Source organism: Rhinolophus ferrumequinum, chromosome 10 (assembly GCF_004115265.2).
Source record: "Rhinolophus ferrumequinum isolate MPI-CBG mRhiFer1 chromosome 10, mRhiFer1_v1.p, whole genome shotgun sequence".
Lineage (NCBI taxonomy): Eukaryota > Metazoa > Chordata > Mammalia > Chiroptera > Rhinolophidae > Rhinolophus > Rhinolophus ferrumequinum.
The window spans coordinates 61,230,353-61,251,318 of NC_046293.1; the positions used below are offsets into that span (position 1 = coordinate 61,230,353).

The window sequence follows — 20,966 nt, forward strand, 5'->3', positions numbered from 1 at the left end:
TCTCTTTTCTCTCAGTATCAATTTTAAGTCCCGTTGGGATCAGTACTCATAACAGAAAGCAGCTTGTGTGATCCTCTTCGTTATAATCAGGTTGAATCTGTCTTGCAGAATAGTAGGGTGTTGTGAAGCACTGGTACGTCTGAAAGAAATGAGGCCATTTCTTTTCAGATTCACGTTTTTATAAGATGAGGTGTTATTGAAAGAGAGAATAATTTTTCAGCCCCTCTGATGTGTATAAAACTGCTGCACAGAATCTTTGTGGATTTTGAGGAGCAAGAGCCTGTTGCTCATCTGAGACTAGAATTTTTTAATTAACTGAAAAACATTCTCTGTATTTGAGTGCAGCTGACTCCATGGGAGATGTATTAATGCTGAAACTGCTGCATTTCACAACTGTATGGTGCTTGTATTTGTAATTGTGATGTGGCAGCTACTTGCCACTTTTTTAAACTGAGTAATCTTTAATCAAGTCGATTCTATTGCTTGTGGATTTTTTTTTAAAAAAAACTTCAGATTCTAATTCAGTAGCTGAGAGGTGGGGCCCAAGAGTCTGCGTTTTTATTATTATTATTATTTTAAAGATTTTATTGGGGAAGGGGTACAGGACTTAATTGGGGAACAGTGTGTACTTCCAGGCCTTTTTTCCAAGTCAAGTTGTTGTCCTTTCAGTCTTAGTTGTGGAGGGCGCAGCTCAGCTTCAGGTCCAGTTGCCGTTGCTAGTTGCAGGGGACACAGCTCACCATCCCTTGCGGGACTCGAGGAATTGAACTGGCAACCTTGTGGTTGAGAGCCCACTGGCCCATGTGGGAATCGAACCGGCAGCCTTTGGAGTTAGGAACACGGAGCTCTAACCGCCTGAGCCACCAGGCCGGCCCAGATTCTGCATTTCTAACAATGCTGCCAGTGATTTGATGCCACTGGCCCACAGGCCACATTTTGAGTAGCAAGATTTTAGAACATCTTTAAAAATTCAAAATTTAATAATTCTGGAGTTGGAGGGTGAGAGTCAAATGAAATATGTTGGCACTTCTGAAGACAGGTCAGTCATTAAATCCATACCTTCATAAAGGCAGATCTGATGGTTCGTGCCCTGGTGGATACATCCTTTGTACAAATTTGCTTCCTTTGTGCCCCTCTCCTACTGTTTTAGATGCAAACTAATGAACAGCTTATATTTGAATTCTTAAAGAATGGAGATTATATTTTATTGTGTTCCAGTCTTCATATTCCTGGAGCCTAGTGAGTTCCCTGGTACTTAATAGATGGCCAATTGTTGCGTTGAGTTGAGTTGAATCAAATTGAACTGATGAAACTTTGTTAGAACTATATAGGGATGACCTGGTTTTGTACCTTTAAAACCACTTGTTTCCTCTTTAAAAGATTGATACTGTTTTTATGTACAAATGTAAAGTCTTGTCAGTAATTTATAACTGACCTCTATCCAGAGCTATATATTTTTAAGTTATATTCTCTTAAAATGCAATATGAAAAAATAAATATAAATACAAATTAAAGGTAGTGAAGATTCGAGAATCCCAAAGCCCTTTTATTCCTAGGAATACAAAACAAAATTCTATCTCCAATAGGGACTTTGGCAATCACTTCTCATTTAAGATTTTATTCTAGGGTAAGAAAGGAAGCATTCTAAGACTATTGTGGCAGATTCAAACCTGTTCTCATTTCTGAAAGAGTACAGATTATTACTGAATCTTCAGTAAGTTAATGCAAATCTAAAATATTACAGTTATTGTGTTTTCGTCCTCAAGGGATTTCAATAAAAGAGTGTATTAATCTCTGTATACATGAACAAACTTGAATCCTATTTTTTCATTATTTCCTTTCACTCTTTGCCTTTATTTTTTAAGTTTTGTTGAGGTGTTACTCACAAACCATGCAGTTTGCTCATTAAAAATCTACAACTGACTTTTAGTGTATTCACAGAGTTGTGTATTCATCACCACAATCGATTTTAAAACAGTTTCATTACTCCAAAAAGAAACCCTGCACCCTTTCACCATCACATCTGTCGCTACAGATTTGCCTGTTGTGGACATTTCATGTAAAGGGAATTATACAATGTGTGGTCTCTTGTAACTGGATTCTTTCACTTTGCCTAATGTTTCAGGGTTGATCCACATTGTAGTATATATCAGTACTTTATTCCTTTCTGTGGCTGGGTAATATTTCATTTTGTTGATTAACATTTAGGTTGTTTCTACTCTTCAGCTATTATTAATAGTGCTGCTATACGCATTCACATACAAGTTTTTGTGTGAAAATGTTTTTATTTCTCTTGTATACATACCCAGGAATGGAATCACCGAGTCATATGTTAACTCTGTGTTTCATCTTTTGACGAACTGCCAAACTCTTCCAAAGTGGCTGCAACATTTTACATTGCCATCAGCAGTGTAGAAGGGTTCCAATTTCTCCACATCCTCCCCAGTACTTGTTATTTTTGATTATAGCCATCCTAATGAATGTGAAGTGGAATCTCATTGTGGTTTTGACTGGCATTTCTCTGAAGACTGATGTTGAGCATCATTTCATATGCTTGTGACCATTGGTATATCTTTTTTTGAGAAATGTCTATTCGGTTCCATTGCTCATTTTTAATTGGGCTATTTGTCTTTTTATTATTGAGTTGTAAGAGTTCTTTATATAGTCTAGATACAAATTCTTTATAAGATACATGTTTTGCAGAAAAATTTTCCCATTCTGTGGATTATCTTTTTACTCGATAGTGCCCTTTGAGGCACAGAAGTCTTCAAATTTGATGAAATCCAATTCATTTTTTCTTTTGTTGCTTTTGCATTTTATGCCTTATCCAAGCAAACAATTCTTCATGCATGGTCTTGAAGGTGTGCTCCTATGTTTTCTTCTAAGAATTTTATAGTTGTAGCTGTCACGTATAGGTTTTTGATGCTTTTTGAATTAATTTTTGTATATGGTGTTCTTTTCATTTTTAAGTGCTGTGATCTTGGCTACCATGCAAGTCTTAACAGAGCCCTAAGAACATACCTGTCTGCGGAGTATAACCTTGAAACCTCCAGACATGAAGGCTTAGACATCATTGAGAATGCAGTTGACAGTTTGGAGCCCAGGAGTGATAAGCAGAGATTCATGGAGATGTACCCCGTTGCCTTCTGTCCACCAATGAAGTTTGAATTTCAGTCTCACATGGGTGATGAGGTCAGTAATTATTTTAAAACGAATTATTTTAAAACTTAACATTACTGTTCACCTGCTGTAACCAACAGTTGTGAAAATTCCCAGGAGTCTTCTCTCTCCTTCCTTTGCATGGGTTCTTAGCATAATATTTTGCTAGGATCAGCCATTGCCACCACTTTTTAAAGCAAGGATCAAACACTCAGATGTCTACAGAGGCCAAACAAATTTAGGTTCAAACTCAGCTGGGTGTAAGCACTAAACTGTCCTAGGATAGAGAATTCTTCTTCCATCTCAAGACATTTAAGTTTAAATTCATTGTGCTGGCCTAAAGAAGTCAATCTGAAGACTTCTTGAATCCTGATGTAAAGATTCCCATAAAGAAAAATAATTGTAAATGGGAGAGAGGAAAAAAAAAAAGCAAAACATTTAAGATTCTAGTTGAGTCCAAACAGTAAAAGGAACATAGAAATGATATATCTTTATATGAATTTACCTTTCTATCCTATTTTACCAAGGGAAATAAATCCACTTAAACCGTTTATGAGTTACAGTGATATATTTTGTTGTCTGCGAACAGGGGAAAACAAGAAGAGCCAATTAATGGAGCATACTATATAGGACTTGGTGTCCAGGTATGCAGAACAATACTCACAGGTTAAAAATTCGACTTTAGCTTATTGTGGTGACGGTATGTTTTTAAAAATAGATGTACTAATATGCGTGGCAGATTTCTTTAATGCCATGATTTTTTCTGAAACACCTAATGTTACAACTTATAAGGTATATATGTGTGCACCTGCTGTATTTCTAACCTAATTTTATTTTTGCTTGATTTGATAGAGTGAATTACTTGATTAGAAATGGTTAGCATTTCTAATCACATACCAATAGCATGTGAATTTGATAGGCACATGGCTTATGCCACCCAGAATTACGTTTCTCCAAAACCAAGTGGTTGCTGTTTCAATTTTTAGGTTATGGATATGTTAAACATAGAATGATAAAATATCACAGACAAGTTACTTCGTTTGAGTTAATAGTTTTTACCTTTTTGGTTTTTACTATTATTATTTTAATAAAGTGAATCTGTTGCCCTTTTTTTATGGCCCATACTGCCAGGAAGCAATAATAATCTCTATGATGTTTTGGACACTCCATAAAAGAAAACTCCCATCTACCAAGAGCATATCTATGACAAGGAATATGAGAAGAAATTATTCATTTCTGGAACAATTTTAATATTATTAAAAGGTTCCAATTTTGACCTACTCCATAATTTGGATCGTGGCCAAAATATCTTTCTATCAAAGCCTAAGATAAGTGGCCTCTTCAAGTTCATGGTGAATCACGTGATTTGGCTGGTATTGGTAAGACCAGCCAATAGTGATTCACATTTTTTTGAGGTTTTACTATGTGCCAGGTCATGTTCTAAGAGCTTAATGTTCATCATCTCATTTCATCTTTGCAACAGCCTCATGGCATAGGAACTCTTATTACCCTCATTTTACACAGAAGGAAACTGAGGTTTGGTAACTTACCACAGTCGCCCGGCTGGCTGTAGCCAGTAGGTTCTGTTGCCTGCCCTAGTTTTGCCTGTCTGGTCCATTTGGATCATCCGTTGTACTCTGTCCTCTGCCCGATAGTCATTAAGAATTCCACAAGTGAGACATCAGCTTCAGAAATCCCGTCTCCAGCAACTGCCCCGTTCTTAGAACGATGCTTCCTGCAGCTGCTCTCTTCCCAGTCATAGCCGGGCCAAGCAGCTGCATTCTGCTCTTGCCACTGACGTAACTGGTCCGTATTTAAAACTGAAGTTTTGAGGCGGCTGTTAAAAGTAAATATGTAGTTGGAATCTTGAGGGCATCAGCCTGATTTCATGCAGCATTTAAATAGGGGAACCACGCATTTGGAGGCTGGCTTGATGGCGCCCTGCTGTAACTGCGGCTTCTAATTCCCCATCAGGTGTGTCAGGTCAGCGCTCAGCAGCCGGTCCAGGCGGAGCTCATGCTCAGGTACCAGCAGCTACAGTCCCGACTGGCCACGCTCAAAATCGAGAACGAGGAGGTGAGCATGCCCTCTGCCCCGTGAGTAATCTGAATTCTGATGTCAACTGGGAGACGTTTTCAAATGACCAAGGCATATTTAACAATTCTAAGTGCAGTCTCTTCATCAAGCATTTTTAGCTAAACTAGGGTTCATAAACTCGTCTTTGTAAAGGATAAATGCAGATTCTGTGTTCTACCACTGACAAATACTTGATCAGGGATCCACTGCGTACACATGGAAACACACCTTTTATTCTTAAATTTGGAATTCACACTAAAAATAGTTCCAATAGATTTTGAACTCAACATATGTGCCTAAGAATATACGGTAATGTGTGGAATGAAACTTTTGACTGACATGTTAATTTAATCTTAACTTTTGAAATTAGTACTTGTGTATGCTTTTCCTTGCAGTCTGTAGATTTTTTGGGACTGAACATGGCGTTATTGGTATAATTAGTAAAAATATCACTTGAAAACAATAGTCAAATGAGAATAGAAAACTGTTTATTTGCTGGCATTAGTGGGTTTAAATGGATAGAACATGAAATGTGAATTATAAATATACGTTGAGCCAGAAAGCAGTTGTACAATTCAGCTGTCTTTTTTTGAAATTAATTTAATTGGATCCACATTCTCCTTAAATAAAAATATGAACCACAGATGTTTCTTGTGTTAGTCATGGCTCTCGGTTATAATTTACAGGAACCCAAATCAACCTTACTCAGGTTAGAAAGTTTACTTATTGAACAAGTTTGCAGGAGCCTCAGTCATGATTAGATCTTATCATGATTAGATTTTATCATGCATCTCTTTTCTCCTTTCATCACTTTGAAGTGATGTCTTCATGTGTGTTGGTAGGAGTCCCCCCACACCCTCGCTGCCCATATGAGGAGAACCAGGACTTGGTCCCTATGGCTTCCCATCTCACCCCATTCCAGCATCCTATCTCTGAAGTAGGATCCTGCCTCGGCCTGACTTAAGTCATGCATACTTCTGGACCACCCATTACATCCAGGAAATGGGATTCTCTCATTGGTCTGCCTAGATATTGTGCCCGTTCATAGAACCCGGTGATTGACAGCCCCAACAGAAATATGTATTTCTAGAGACAAACAATTCCCAAAAGTAAGGAATGTAGGACAGAAAACAACAACAACAATTCACTTTGATAAAATGAATTATGAAAATCCACTTTAGTACTCTTATTTCAATCCTACTGGGATGCTTTGAGTCATGTGCATGTGTATTTGTTTTTATTAAGAAAGAGTGATGTGTTTCTACATTTGGTCAACACTCATTGCAATTTTGTGGCTTCTATTCTTCCTAGAAGAACCAAACCACCCCTTATTCGAACATGCGCATTTAAGATGCAACCAGTGTGATTAAGACTTCATTCAGTCTCTGTGTAAAGTACCACAATTGAGACTTTCCAAAGGAAAACTGTTGCTCTCCTTGAGATGTTTTAGAGCTTAGGCATTAGGGTTTTGTTGAGGCATTACAAAATATTCATCTGATTCAGTTTATTATTAGATCTATGGTTTCTATGTCTAGTGACTTCCAGTTTTTTTTCCATGTGTGTCCTCCTGCTGTTTTATTTGAAAGCATTCCCTAAACTCTAGGAAAATTGTTATACACAAGGTCAGAACAACCCACAGACCTGTTTCATTTGGCTCCCACAGTGTTGGCCAGTTAAAAACAGGGTGGACTAGCAACTCTAGCCCGGCATTGCCTCATCAAGGGAAGAGCTGTGTTATTTGATCTCCCTTTGCCATGATTGTTAAACTCCCGATTTTCTTACATTGGACTAGTCCATTTATGTTATCTGTCTGGCCTCCGCAAGCCTCTGACTTTATAACTTGAATGTATGTCTCTTTGGGCACAATTTGGAAGAACACAATGTCCTTACAAACTGGTAGAGGCAGGCAACACTTTCTGAGGGTTTTTTTTTTAATTTACTATAGAAACAAATGAATTGGATTGTCCTGATAGTTCTTGTGAGCATAACTAGTGGTTTATAACTTACTATCAGACAAATTCACGGTAGTGAAATGGGATTCCCAATGAAAATAAGATTTAAGATGAATTTTTGACAATCAGTAGATTTTCCAGATATGGAAGAAGGAACAGATGTTTCAGTATATTTTAAGGTACCCTGGGAGAACCTTGGTTTCCCAGAGCAGTTTGGTTATCACCCAAGTTTTCCTTGGGGATGAGCCCAACGTGAAGCTGAAATCACGTGAGGAGAGGCCTTGAGAGTCAACCTAAGGAGTTTTTATACTGTGGGTCAGTTCATTTCGGTACAATAAATATTTGTTGAGCGACTTCTACATTCCACATATTTTGCCAGGTGTGGAGAGTACAGAGATGAATAAGTCACAGTTCACATCTGTCTAGCGTGAGAGCCAGACTAGAACAAGTCATTTATATAATGTGAAAAATAAGAGATGTAACTTGAGAACAACGTAGCTCTCATTGCTGATTTGGAGTCCTGTGTAGCACTTTACTGTAGATAAAGAATTTGCCTCTGATCTTCAATTGATAGGACAGAAAAGTGACACATGAGTATCAAACCAAAATACACCAATAAAGAAATATATGTAATTCTATATAATTCTCTGCCTCTGAACAAACATTCATACTCATAAAGTCTAAATTTTACTGGAAAGGGTTCAATTAACAAAATTATGACTGCCCAGAAAACATGATCAAAGTTGAGAGAATTTCATCCAAGTTTTCAAAAGCATGGACAGTGCAGCTAGTAGAACAGGAGCCTTTTCACCAAATCTTAAACAACTATAAATAATGGGCACTCGTATGATCTGAAACTATAGGAAGCTTTCCAAGAAGGGAGTTTCCATGCTAAGAGCCCACAGAGCATATCTGGCCATGATTAATTTTGTTTACTCTACAGTGCTTGATTTTTAAAAATTAGTTGCTGTCATTTAACCATTCATTTGCAAGTTTTGAATAAAAATACCGATTTTCAGCTTCTGAGAAATTAGAAAGTCTTATTATACTAGTCCTACATTTCTTCAGGGTAATAACCTGCGTGAGCTGCGCAGTGGATATTTCGCTCCCCACTCAGCCCACATGCCTTATTTTCATGACTTGCTTGGCCCTTGAGTTGGCAGCACTTGCCTTCAGGAAAAGACAACAGTAAGCATTTGTGAAATGGCCTCAGTATACTCATGAGCAGGAAAAGTTGAAAGAAAAGGTTTGAGAAGGACTTAAATTTGTGGTTGTTGCAGATTCATAATGGATTGTGACATTCATTCTTTGTCACTTCATAACTTTACATTTGCCTGTTGAACCTTTTTTTTTTTTTTTTTAAGATTTTATTAGGGAAGGGGAACAGGACTTTATTGGGGAACGGTGTGTACTTCCAGGACTTTTTTCCAATTCAAGTTGTTGTCCTTTACAATCTTAGTTGTGGAGGGTGCAGCTCAGCTCCAGGTCCAGTTGCCGTTGCTAGTTGCAGGGGGCACAGCCCACCATCCCTTTGCAGGAGTCGAACCGGCAACCTTGTGGTTCAGAGGATGAACTACTCCAACCAACTGAGCCATCCGGGAGCTCAGCAGCAGCTCAGCTCAAGGTGCTGTGTTCAATCTTAGATGCAGGGGGCGCTGCCCACCATCCCTTGCGGGACTCAAGGAATTGAACTGGCAACCTTATGGTTGAGAGCCCACTGGCCCATGTGGGAATCGAACCGGCAGCCTTCGGAGTTAGGAGCACGGGGCTCTAACCGCCTGAGCCACTAGCCCGGCCCCTGTTGAACCTTTTAAAACGAGCTTTTAGTTCCATCATACTGCAGTCACTCGTGATTCCGACTTCCAGTCAGCTAGTCAACAAAGGTTTATTAGTGTCTACTGTGTGTTGTGTACATAGAATTAGAGCAGGGCCTACTGCCCACACCACTTTATTCCCAGTTCTTTGTTTTCTTTTTCTTACTTAAAAGTACAACTTTTTTTTGAAACATTAATAAACATTACTTTAAAAGGCAACACCATAAAAGCAACCTAAACCGAAATGATCGTTGATACCTTTCTCACTACCGTGCTTTTCCCGAAAATAAGACCTAGCCGGACAGTCAGCTCTAATGCGTCTTTCGGAGCAAAAATTAATGTAAGGCCTGGTATTATATTATATCTTATATATATTATATATTATATATTATATGACCGGGTCTTATAGTAAAATGAGACCGGGTCTTATATTAATTTTTGCTCCAAAAGATGCATTAGAGCTGATTGTCTGACTAGGTCTTATTTTCGGGGAAACACGGTGTAAACATTTTCCAAGCTCTTTCCAATCTAATGTTGCACAGTCTTGTCCACTTTCTTAAAATTTACTTTTAATCATCGCCATAGGGATTTCAGTTTAGGGGTCGTTCCTGTTGCTCCTCTCTGTCAAAGCTAGCCTCTGGAGTAGTTCCCCAATGATTGAATTCCTCTTTTCTTAAAGATCTTCTTTTCTCCCTTCATCTATACATAGCCTAAGAAAAGGAAAACGAATTGCATAACTAGAGCAATTATGCCTTTCGTATTTTTAGCGCAGTCATAGTTTTAAGTAGTTTGCCCCATTTTCAGACCATTTGGTCCAGAAAATAGAGTTTTCATAACCATGTCACTTCTGCTATGACTAAAATCTCACATATAAAGCGAGTTTCTTAAGTTGTAGTAGATTTAGCCCTCCTGAAAGTAATGGAAAAGAGAGAAGCCTGTGATTCCTCAATTAATTTGTAATAATGTTTAATGAACTGAAAGCCCCATATAAATTTTCCTGGCACCACTTAAAATCTTCCACCAAGTTTACTAGGAAGTATTTCAGAAACTGTTCCAAAAATATATTCCTCACACAGGATATTTTCAACAGTAATGAACAAGATTTTAGGCAAACATTTGAGACAGTTTTCATCGCGTAGGTAATTGATGGAAGTAAGATATTGTTATACCTACTACTGAGGGTAGAAAAATCATGTTCTCCCCACCCCCACCCCAAATTTCCTATAGTACCAATGACTGCAGCAGAATCCCAGGTCATGTGAATCAGTGATCAAACCCTTATAGGAAAGTGTCAAATTCTTTTAAGACTTGGTATAAGATGTGGAGCTTGATAACCACCGAATCATAATTGCTGTTTCTGATCATCTCTGTGGTTTTAACTTCATTTTTACTTGTTTAAGTATTTCTTACTTGCCTGAAACCTTCTACTGATGAGGTTAGGAGTAAAAGCCTAAGTAAAAGATAACTGCCATTTATCCCTTAAATGATAGGGTCATCTTGACCAAAATTGAAAACAGGATCAGCTGTCTTTCACTGAAAACACATATTTTTAGAAGCAATGTGTGTGTGTGTGTGTGTGTGTGTGGTTTTACATAGGCTTTTACTCACTGATGGGAGGGCCTTAGTCCAGAAAAATACCAAGCAGAATGAGGATAGTTTCTAGAAAGGGTCTAAAAGTGAGTCGTGAGCTAGGGCACCCGGAAGAGAATGGCAGAGCTCAGGATGACTGTCAGCAAAGAAAGCACACGTTGTTAGTGTGTGCTGAATATTTCTTTGGCATCTGTCGATTTGCTAGGAGGATGGTTTCACCTTCCACCTTTCATTCAGTGAACTTTCGTGATGATCTGCTATGTTTCGGGCACTGAGCTAGTGACTAGAGATAAAGATTAACAAGCTGTCCCTGATCTCACATTGTTCCCCTTGGTGATGGAAAACAGCCCTCTAAACAGTATGGAAGGGGCCTATGAGCCTTCCATAGATGGAAGAAGATGCCATTTCTCATCACCGTGGGCATCATGCTCCTCAGACCAGGCAGGTCGCTAGAGTCCAGGTGAACTAGCGGACGACCAGTGTTCTGAGACCCAGCTGACGGCACAGATGCATGTTGTTTGGAGAGCCGTGGGCAATGTTTTCTTCTTTGGATTAAGTTGTATCATTGCTGAGAATTAATTTTGCTCAAAAGTCAGGCGTGCCTGTTATTTGTAAATATTCCCTTAAACGCAAGTACATAGATTATTAGTGTGAATTCTTTGGTAATAGATCTCTCCACAAAAGCTTGAAGGGGAAGCAAAAATGGAACTGTTTTTCCAGATCAGGCAACACCTTACCCAGCTCAGACAGGGTCCCTGGCATCTGTAGCCCCCTGTCAGGGTACCCAAAGCAAGGGAAGGCCATGGCAGGATGGTCTGTCTGCTCCTCCCTTCTGTGGCCAGTGCTGGCCGTGAGTTTCTGACGTTTCTTGGCTAATTCACTATGGCATTAATCCAGTCTCTCTGTGTGTGCATGTGTGTATGGTCTCTTTCTGCTCATTTATAATACATCTGAAATGATACCGTACTGTAATTGACATACATCCAAGGACAATGATGGAAGGAGTGAGTAGATGAGTTAGGAAGGGAAGGCAGCGCAGGGGGGTCACCGTCACACGCAGATTAATGAGTGTTAAAGGATGTGAGTAGCCTGCACTGGTGCGAGGTGCAGGGCACAGTGCCATCAAACAATGTGCTCTGTTAGGGGTTGAGTTGTGTTCCCCCAAAATTTATAGGTGGAAATCCTAACCCCCAGTACCTCAAAATAGAACCTTACTTGAAGACAAGGTCTTCACATAGGAAATCAAATCAAAGTGAGGTCATTAGGACAGGCCCAAATCCCATACGACTGTGTCCTTATAAAAAGAGGAAATTTGGACACAGAAACTAAGAAGACAATGTGAAGAGACAGAGAAGATGGCCATCCACGTGCCAAGGAGGCAGGCCTGGAGCAGGTCCTTCCCTCAGCCCACAGAAGGAAGCCACCGTGCCAAACACCCTGATCTCAGACTTCCGGCCACCAGAACCGTGAGCCAGCAAACCTATCCATCGAGGCACCCATCCTGTGGTACTTTGTTACAGCAGCCCTAGAAAACTAATACGGTGTGTTTGGAGCATGAAACCACGAGATAACTTTCTCGTTTTCTCCAATGATGGTAACATCCTGGAAGAAAAAAGCCAAAGAGTCAGTCCACAAAAGGCCACAGAAGTCATCCCTCCCCCGTCATGTGTTCTGATTCTTCTCTCAGAGTTCCGGCCACCTGGGCTCTCCTCCATGGTAGTCCCTTCTTCAGGGTTTCTGTAACCCTTTTCACGTTTTTAGCCTCTCCTGCTAAACCCCTCTGCGTTTTCCTGCTGCTGATGAGGGATCATTACAAGCCTCATACTAGCTGTTTCAGGTCTGCCCTCATTACCTTCCCCCTGGTGACTTCCTACCGTGGCTTGTGTGTGTGTGTGTGTGTCAGAAGCTAGTGCTATTCTTTGTCGAGAACATCCCCTGGGATAATATGTAGTCCCAGCCATAGTGTCTAGTGTTTTCTGCCACACCCTTTATTCTTCCTGATGATTCCAAATTTAACCATGACACTCTTGCTTCTGAGGAGGAATTGAGAAAAAAAGGAAAAACAGTGTTGTTGACAGTGACAAGGAATCCCCACAGTATATGAGCCTGTTAACCAAGGACTCGGGTGAACATGCATCTTGTCTGGTCCCTGGGCAGATGGTCCTGCCTCAGAGACCTTGGTTAGTTAGTCTGGTGCGAGGACAAGAGTCCACTTCAGGGTCCACAGATAGTGGGTCTGTTACCAGGTTCTTGAATAGGTTTGGCACCAGCCAGGCCACTGGACAGGTCCCTGGTGGGCAGGACTGGCCCCAGACTGCAGCTGAGCACAGTTGTAACTGAGTCGTGAGTCCACTTCAGGGTCTACAACCAGGAGGACCAAGGTCTGCAGGCCTGCCTCCAAGGGCACAGATGGGCCTGTCTCCCTCCAGGTCCCTGGGTGGGCTGGACTGCTCCTGGACCACCACTGTGAGGGTCTGGAGCCAGGTTATGAGCGGCTTTCAAGATCCAAAGTTGGACCAAGGTTGGCAGACCTGCCTCTGGGAGTATGAATGGGCTTGTCTTTTGTTGGGTCCCCAGGGGACTGCTCATAGATCATTGCTAAGAGCTTCTGTAACCAAGTTACACGGCCGCTTCATTACCCACAGACGGACCAAGATTGGCAGGCCTGACTCAGGGGGCACAGACAAATGTGGGTGCCACGTAGTCCCTTGTCAAGCAGAACTGCTCCTGGAGTACAGCTGAACTTGTCTGGAGCCAGCCTACAGGGCCTCTTCAAGATCTGCAGTCAGACCAAGGTTGGCAGGCATTCTTCTGGAAGTGTGAGCAGCCATGTCTTTCATCGGACCCCTGGGTGGGCAGGACTACTCCTGGACTACGGCTGGGAAGGGCTAGAGCAGAGTTACAGGGCCACTTCAAGATCTGCTGTTAGACCAAAGCTAGCATGTCTGCCTCCAGAAGCATGGACACGTGTGCCTTCTGGAAAGTCCCTGGGCAAAGTAGGACTGCTCCTGGACCAGAGCTGAGAGGAACCGGAACTGTATCAGGCTCAGCAGGCCTATCACCTGAGGCACAGGTGGGCATGACTCCTCCTGGGTCCCTTGGCAGGTGGTGCTGGTGACAGGACCAAGGCCAAACAACTATAGCTGAGTGCACAATGGGACAGAGTTGTTTCTGGGTCTGGAGCCAGGACCATAGTTTTCAAGCTTGCCACCTGGGAACATGCCTGCTTTCTCAAATCAGTCTTTCTCAGTCTTGGGCTCCACCAAGGTTTTGCAAGCTCCTACCTGGGTCCCAGATCGCCCACAAATACACTTTTATCCATAGATGGCTGCCATATTACTGTTGCTATGGGGGAATATGAGCAGGGGACCTCCTGTTTTGCCATCTTGCTGATGTCACCTCCAGGATGGTGAGTCTTTTCATTCAGCTAATAGATATGTAATCATGTGTTACTTAAAGTAACTACTTACAATATTTTTTGTTTAAATTATCTATAACATGCTTTTTCCCAATAATATCTATCCTTTACATTGTCCAATGTCCCGAGAAATATTGAATAATTCTGTTAAATTTCTTTGCCTCCTTTTTTTGTTTATTCCATCATATAACCTCTTTCAGCATCTGAATTAGCACTGATTTCTATTATTTCTTCCCTAAACGGTATTTTGTTGTGTAAAAAAAAGTAATTGAAAATATGTCTTCTTCTTGTACTGATGGACTGAGACACTCAGCTCTTTCACAGTTTACTGTCCAGGACAAGGTGCATGGCCAAGTTTGAAGCCCATGACACAGGGAACCATATGTTTGCAAAAGAAAGAGCATCAAATATTTTGAACAGAAATACAATTCAGTGATTCTGAACTATTAGTACCCCTAGTGATTTGGAAAAATAAACATTCTCTCTAGAGGATGTTACTCCCATCCCAGACTTCAAATAACTCTACCAAAAAATCTCCATCAAAAACAACTATGCATATGAGGAGAAAACCATGAGTGATAGCCAGAAGAAATCAACAATGGAGACATAACCATAGAAACTCCAAATATTGAGATTATCAGAAACAAACTGTAAAAGAGCTGATTAGATTTCAGCAGAGAACTAGAACCTATACACAGTGAAATATCAGGTTTGAAAATGAACCACACAGAAATTCTAAAACTGAGAAGTACAATAACCAAAATTAATAAATCAGTGGATAGTTTTAACAGCAGATTAGACACAGATAAAGAGTGATTATCAAAGTGGAAGACAAGTAAGAAGAAAACAATCAAAATGCAGCATGGAAAAACAAAAGGTAGAAAATAGGAAGAGAAGGATAAGAGATATAGAGAACACATTGATGTTTAACATAGTAATTAAAGTCTCAGAAAGAAAAATGATAGGAAAGAAAGAAACAATATTTTCAAAGATAAAGGTTAAAATTTATCAGAGATTATGAAAGACAGAACACAATTCAAGAAGCCCCCCAAAATTCCAGGTAGAATATATTTTTTAAATCCTTTCCTAGAAACATCATGGTGAAACTGTAAAAAACTTTGAAAGCAGCTAGAGAAAGAAAGCAGCATTCATTCAAAGTAGTCATAGACTGACAGCAAACTTCTTATTCAACAGGAACATAGATGCCACAGAAAAGTACAGCAATATCTTCAATGTATTGAAAGTAGATAACTACCAGCTAGGAAAAATATCTTTCATAAATGAAGGTGAAATAAAAGATATTTTCATGTCAACAAAAACAGTTCACCACCAGCAAACTCATGCTGAAAAGAATTACTAAAGGGAGGGTGATCTTAAAAATATAAGGAATAGAGATTGAACACTATAAAATATATGGATGAAGCTAAATGAATACTAACTATATATAACAACTAATGTCTGTATTTAAATATACATAAATATTTACATATATCCTATTGTAACACATTACAAAAATAGCTTCTAAATCAGGAGAAGTAAATGGAGATAAAGTGTTCTAAACTCTGTACATTGCCTGGGAAAAAGATAAAGCTATCAATCAATTTCCATTATACTTGATAGGGAAAGGTGGAGTACAACCTAATTGTGGAAGATAAATTAAAAGGCTTCTATACAATAACATAGAACAGTATCTTTATGGCCATAAGATAGGAAAAATACTTCTTAAATAAGGACACAAAAAAGCAATAATCATAAAGAAAAGGATTGGTAATTTGATTATATGAAACTGAGACTATTCATCCGGATACTATAGAAAAAGTGAAAAGCCAGAGCACAGAGTGGTAAGATATTTGCAACACATATAACTAATAAAAGACATATCTACATCTGCAAATGTGTTTTTTAGTTCTTTTTTTTTTTTTTTTTAAGATTTTATTGGGGAAGGGGAACAGGACTTTATTGGGGAACAGTGTGTACTTCCAGGCCTGTTTTCCAAGTCAAGTTGTTGTCCTTTCAATCTTAGTTGTGGAGGGTGCCGTTCAGCTTCAAGTTGTTGTCCTTTCAGTCTTAGTTGTGGAGAGCGCAGCTCAGCTCCAGGTACAGTTGCCGTTGCTAGTTGCAGGGGGCACAGCCCACCATCCCTTGAGGGAGTTGAACCGGCAACCTTGTGGTTGAGAGCCCACTGGCCCATGTGGGAATCGAACCGGCAGCCTTTGGAGTTAGGAGCATGGAGCTCTAACCGCCTGAGCCACCGGGCCGGCCCCTGCAAATGTGTTTTTTAAAAACGACTCCTAACCCAATAGAAAGTTGAGCAAGAGATTTAGCAAAGTGTTTCCAAGAGAGAAAATCCAAATTGCCTTAACCATATGATAATGTGCTCAATCTCAATCATCAGAGAAATGTGTGTGAAAACCACAGAGATACCAATATACAACCAACACAATGGTTTAAAATTTAAAAGCTGACAATACCAACTCTTGAAGATTTGGAGTAATAGGAATTCTCCTACTGTGCTGGTGGGCATGCAAATTGGAGCAATAGTTTCGGAGAACAGTCTGGCATATACCATAAGCAGCAATTCAGCTCATGTATGTATGCCCCAACAAAAATGTGCTCATAGCAGTGTTATTCATAATGGCCCGAGATTAGAAATAAGTCATCTACATATCAACAGTAAAAGGAATGATTATGATGTATTCTTACAGTGAATATTCAGCAATGAAATACAAGCAATCAATAAATCTTACTACATAAAGTTGAGCAAAAGAAGCAAGACAAAAACTATCCGTGCTTTAGGATTCCATTTATATAAAGTACGAAAAGGGAAAAACTAATATATGATGTTAAAAATCAGGACAATGGCTACCTTTGGGGAGGAGAAAAAGGTGTGGTGGTTGGGAGAAGCAGAAGGATACTCGCAGTGTACTATATTTCTTGATCTGAGTGGTGGTGTCATATAAATGTTCTTTTGGCGATATTCATCAAGCTATGTACTTACAGTCTGTGCATTTTTCTGTATGTAGTTTTACTTCAATTAAAAATGTTATTTAAAACAAAAAAAATGTAATTGAGAGAGCACCCAGCGATGCATGAGATTTATAAGGGCTGATATAAAGTGATGTCCTCCTTAGTGTAATTCCGAAGAAAGCCTTTCCTTATATTGGTGACCTGGGGTATTCTTTAGCTGTCTCTCTCCGCTAATAGATTCTGAACTTCTTGGGGCAGGGCCTGCGTCCTCATCTCTGCTTGATAGAATGGATTGTCACTGCATGTTTGTGGGATTCACGAAATAATGTACTAATGTGAAAAATACGTTTCCGTTCCCAGGTTAAGAAAACGACTGAAGCCACCTTGCAGACAATACAAGATATGGTCACAATCGAGGACTATGATGTTTCTGAATGCTTTCAGCACAGTCGCTCCACAGAGTCTGTGAAATCTACTGTCTCTGAAACCTACCTGAGCAAGCCCAGCATCGCTAAGAGAAGAGCCAACCAGCAGGAGACTGAGCAGTTCTACTTCATGGTGTGTCTCTTGCTTCCCCAGCCATTCTTGGGGCTCAGATCTGGGGTTCCCAAATGCTGCTTCTGGAGTTCCATCGAAATCACCTAGGGTTCTTTATTAAAATATAGACTCCTGTCTACCCTCAGAGTTCCTGATTCAGGAGTTAATACTTTTTAAAAGCTCCTCAGGTAATTCTGATATGCAGACAAATTCAAAGAGGAGTGCGCTAAAACAACTTTTGAACTTGAATGGATATACCATATTTTGCTGTGTATAATGCGCTCCCATATGTAATGCACACCCACATTTTTATCCCAAACTTTGAGGGAAGAAATCTTTCATTTTAATTTTTTAGTTAAAATTTGTGTTTACATTTAGGTACTTGTTTTTTGTATTTTAAAGGAATTTCAGCATTTATTTCTAAACGTGTTATGGTACAAGAAATTTTGTGTACCGGTAACAAATTTATGATATTTACACATCATAGAAAGCCAAGAACTCTTCGTCGTTGCAAGTTCGTCCTTAGTTCAGCAAAACCAATTATCGTATTCCAAGGTATTTTGCGTATGGATATCGTTATTGATTTCTAGAGTTACACTTTTAACTCATAAGCATAAATAAAAGAATTAAAAACATATAGGTACAGAATTAGTACTGCCCATGTGTAATGTGCATCCTTATTTTTCCCTCACAAATTTGGGCAAAAAAGTGTGCATTATACACGGCAAAGTATGGTGCATGTCACCAGGAGAGCTTATTAACATGTAAGTTCTGATTTCAGTAGGTCTGGGGAGGGAGGGACCTGAGAGTCTGCTCCTCTCATAGGCTCCCGAATGAGGGTTGCTGCTGTTGGTCTCCATCCTGGACCACGCTTTGAGTAGCGAGGTTCTAGGATAGAGAAGATAAAAGTGGCTGGATTTTAGATATCCTACGGGAAGTTCCTTGACATTGAAATTTTTTTTTTTTAAGTTAAAAACAAATCTTTCCTTCTGCAGAAACTCAGAGAATACTTGGAAGGTAGCAATCTCATCACAAAACTTCAAGCCAAACATGACTTGTTGCAGAGGACCCTTGGAGAAGGTCAGTTATTTGAAATAGTTGGGAAGATGACGTGGATTATATATTGTGTTGTGTCTATGACCTTTAAGTGTGTGGATTGTGGATTTGTGCTTTAAGAAGCAGAGAACACTCTTTGTTTAGATTTGGTTTTCTCTGTCTCTGTAATAACCAACTTCTCCCTGGAACTACAGAGGGTGCCAAAAACATATATACACATTTTAAGAAAGGAAAAAAACTGTATTAAAATTGTAATACTCAATATATACCAAGAACAAAATATTAATATAAGTCATGTGTATACATGTTTTTCGCACCCCTGGTATTTTCTTTTTGAGCCTGGTGCTAACTCTGAGGGACAACAGTGAAATGTGGGGAGGGCTGAACAGCCAACACGAAGCTCCTGAAGAAGGGTCTTCAGAGCTCCTAAAAGTAGAGAAGTCAGAGGGAGCTGTGCCTGCCCCTACCTGCTGACCGCCTGGTCACTTCCTCTTTTCCTCCTTAGACTTTCCACCCCTCCAGCCCCAACCCGTTTATTTTAATGGTCCAATATTTTTTTGTCTCATCTAATACCTTTTGGACTCTAGAAACCGGTTAAACTGGTTTGGGTGACTCTTTTTTTTTCCCCCCTTTCCATAGGCGTTTGTTTTAATAATCTCCTTAAGTATATTGCTGTATCTAATAGCAAAAACAACAATAGTTATCACTTACGTAAGGCTTTCTCTGTGCTAGGTATTGTTCTGAGAAATATATTTTACTGGATACTTAGTTAATTAATTTCCCCATTTCTACAGAGGAAAAAACTGAGGGAAGAAAAAAGGATTATAGGCAAAGGGGACTATGTAAATGTTACTGTTTCTCAGTCATATTCAGGAAATTTAAAAGGAAAACTAAATATAAGCAAAGTCCCTGTCTTAAGTGCCTCATAATCTGTAACTTAATTAGCTTTTATTTATACCAGATCCTGCTAGAAGTTTTAAAAAGTGAAAGAGAATATGAAGGGGAGTGGGAAAAGAGGGGACTGAGTTTGGTGAGTAATCCAAGCCACAAAAAGAGATTACTGTTCTTTAATGTAAACTCTTACCTCCTACCACTCTAGAACCTTCCTTACCCATAAAGAAGTTTTTCCATCACCTTATTTCCTTGTTTTTTTCCAAAGGACCCATTATCCTCAGGGAATGACGACATGGATAAAGGTCATCATGACCTAAGACTCTGTGTATTACAGTTAGGATGCCAGATTCTATGATAAAAGGCCAGTTTCACTTTGAAAAAAATTTAACATTTATACTACTAAAAAGTGTCTTTAAAAAAAATAACCACATACAATGTGTGAACTTTCATTAGATTCTAAATCAAAAAGGAAAAGTTATACAAGGCATTTTAAAGACAACTGGGGAAATTTAAATATAGACCATCTATTAAATGATATTATTGAATTAATGTTAATTTTCGTAGATATGGTGGTATGCTTATGAAGAAGAATATTCTTAGTCTTAAGAAATGCCTGCTGAGTGGCATTTGCTACTTACTTTCAAAATGGTTCAGGAAAAAAGATACAATGGTGGCGGGAAGGCAGAAAAAGAAATATGGCCAATGTGACAAGATGTTAACAATTGGGAAATCTAAGTGAAGTGTGTATTAATGTTCCCTGTACTAGTCTTTCAACTGTTCTCTTTCTGTAACAGAGATTTCAGCTTTTTAAAAAAAGACCTTTTTTTCCTTTGAACAGTTGTCTTTTCAGCAGTTGTGCGCTATTTGTGGTTTTGTGGGGGTTTTTTTTCTCCTTTTTTCCTTCATAGTATCATATGTCTGGTGTTTTTTTTTTTCCATTTTTCACAAAAATGCCTAATATTTCACTGATGCCCCAAAGGTCAGTGGCCAGTCCCAAAGCATAGATTGTCATAAATGTAGATGAATGCTGATGGGCACAAAGTCCTTCCCTACAGGACTGGATACCACTTTAGAAATTGAGTGGGAGGGAATTAAGTCGAGGGTGAATTCATTCTTGGCAGTGATGCAAATACGTGTGTCAATACACTTGGGATGTCATTCTGACACTTTTATGGTACTCATTCTACATAGATTCCTTATGTCTCCTGGAAAGAAAGTCCAATGGTTAATATTATTTTATGTGCCATGTCTGGGTACGGCTATATTTCAGCCAATTTGCTAAATCCAAACACCAGGCTTCATCTTTACCAGCTGAACTGTGTATATTGTACCTTGAGAACTCGAAGCCAGGATTTCTTTAGCTTGGAATTTCTTTCAGTAATTTCCAGTGTCCTAGTGACACAAGCTGTGTTCAGGTGTAGCAGCCCCTCACCGGACTGGATTTATTCTGCTTCCAGAGCGGGATGGTCGTCATCTGGTGGCAGCAGACATACTAGCCTGTGC

General features: G+C 39.5%; 1 protein-coding gene across 2 annotated transcripts in view; it reads left to right on the forward strand.

The window, feature by feature from the left end:
• SRGAP1 (SLIT-ROBO Rho GTPase activating protein 1) overlaps positions 1 to 20,966 on the forward strand; it is a 234,649-nt gene that overhangs the window by 169,538 nt on the left and 44,145 nt on the right. For both annotated transcript variants that reach the window (XM_033117996.1, XM_033117998.1), the window contains exons 7-10: positions 2,971 to 3,192; positions 5,134 to 5,235; positions 17,337 to 17,534; positions 18,509 to 18,593. In XM_033117996.1, coding sequence (XP_032973887.1) covers positions 2,971 to 3,192; positions 5,134 to 5,235; positions 17,337 to 17,534; positions 18,509 to 18,593 — 607 coding nt within the window. The remainder of the gene's footprint in view (positions 1 to 2,970; positions 3,193 to 5,133; positions 5,236 to 17,336; positions 17,535 to 18,508; positions 18,594 to 20,966) is intronic.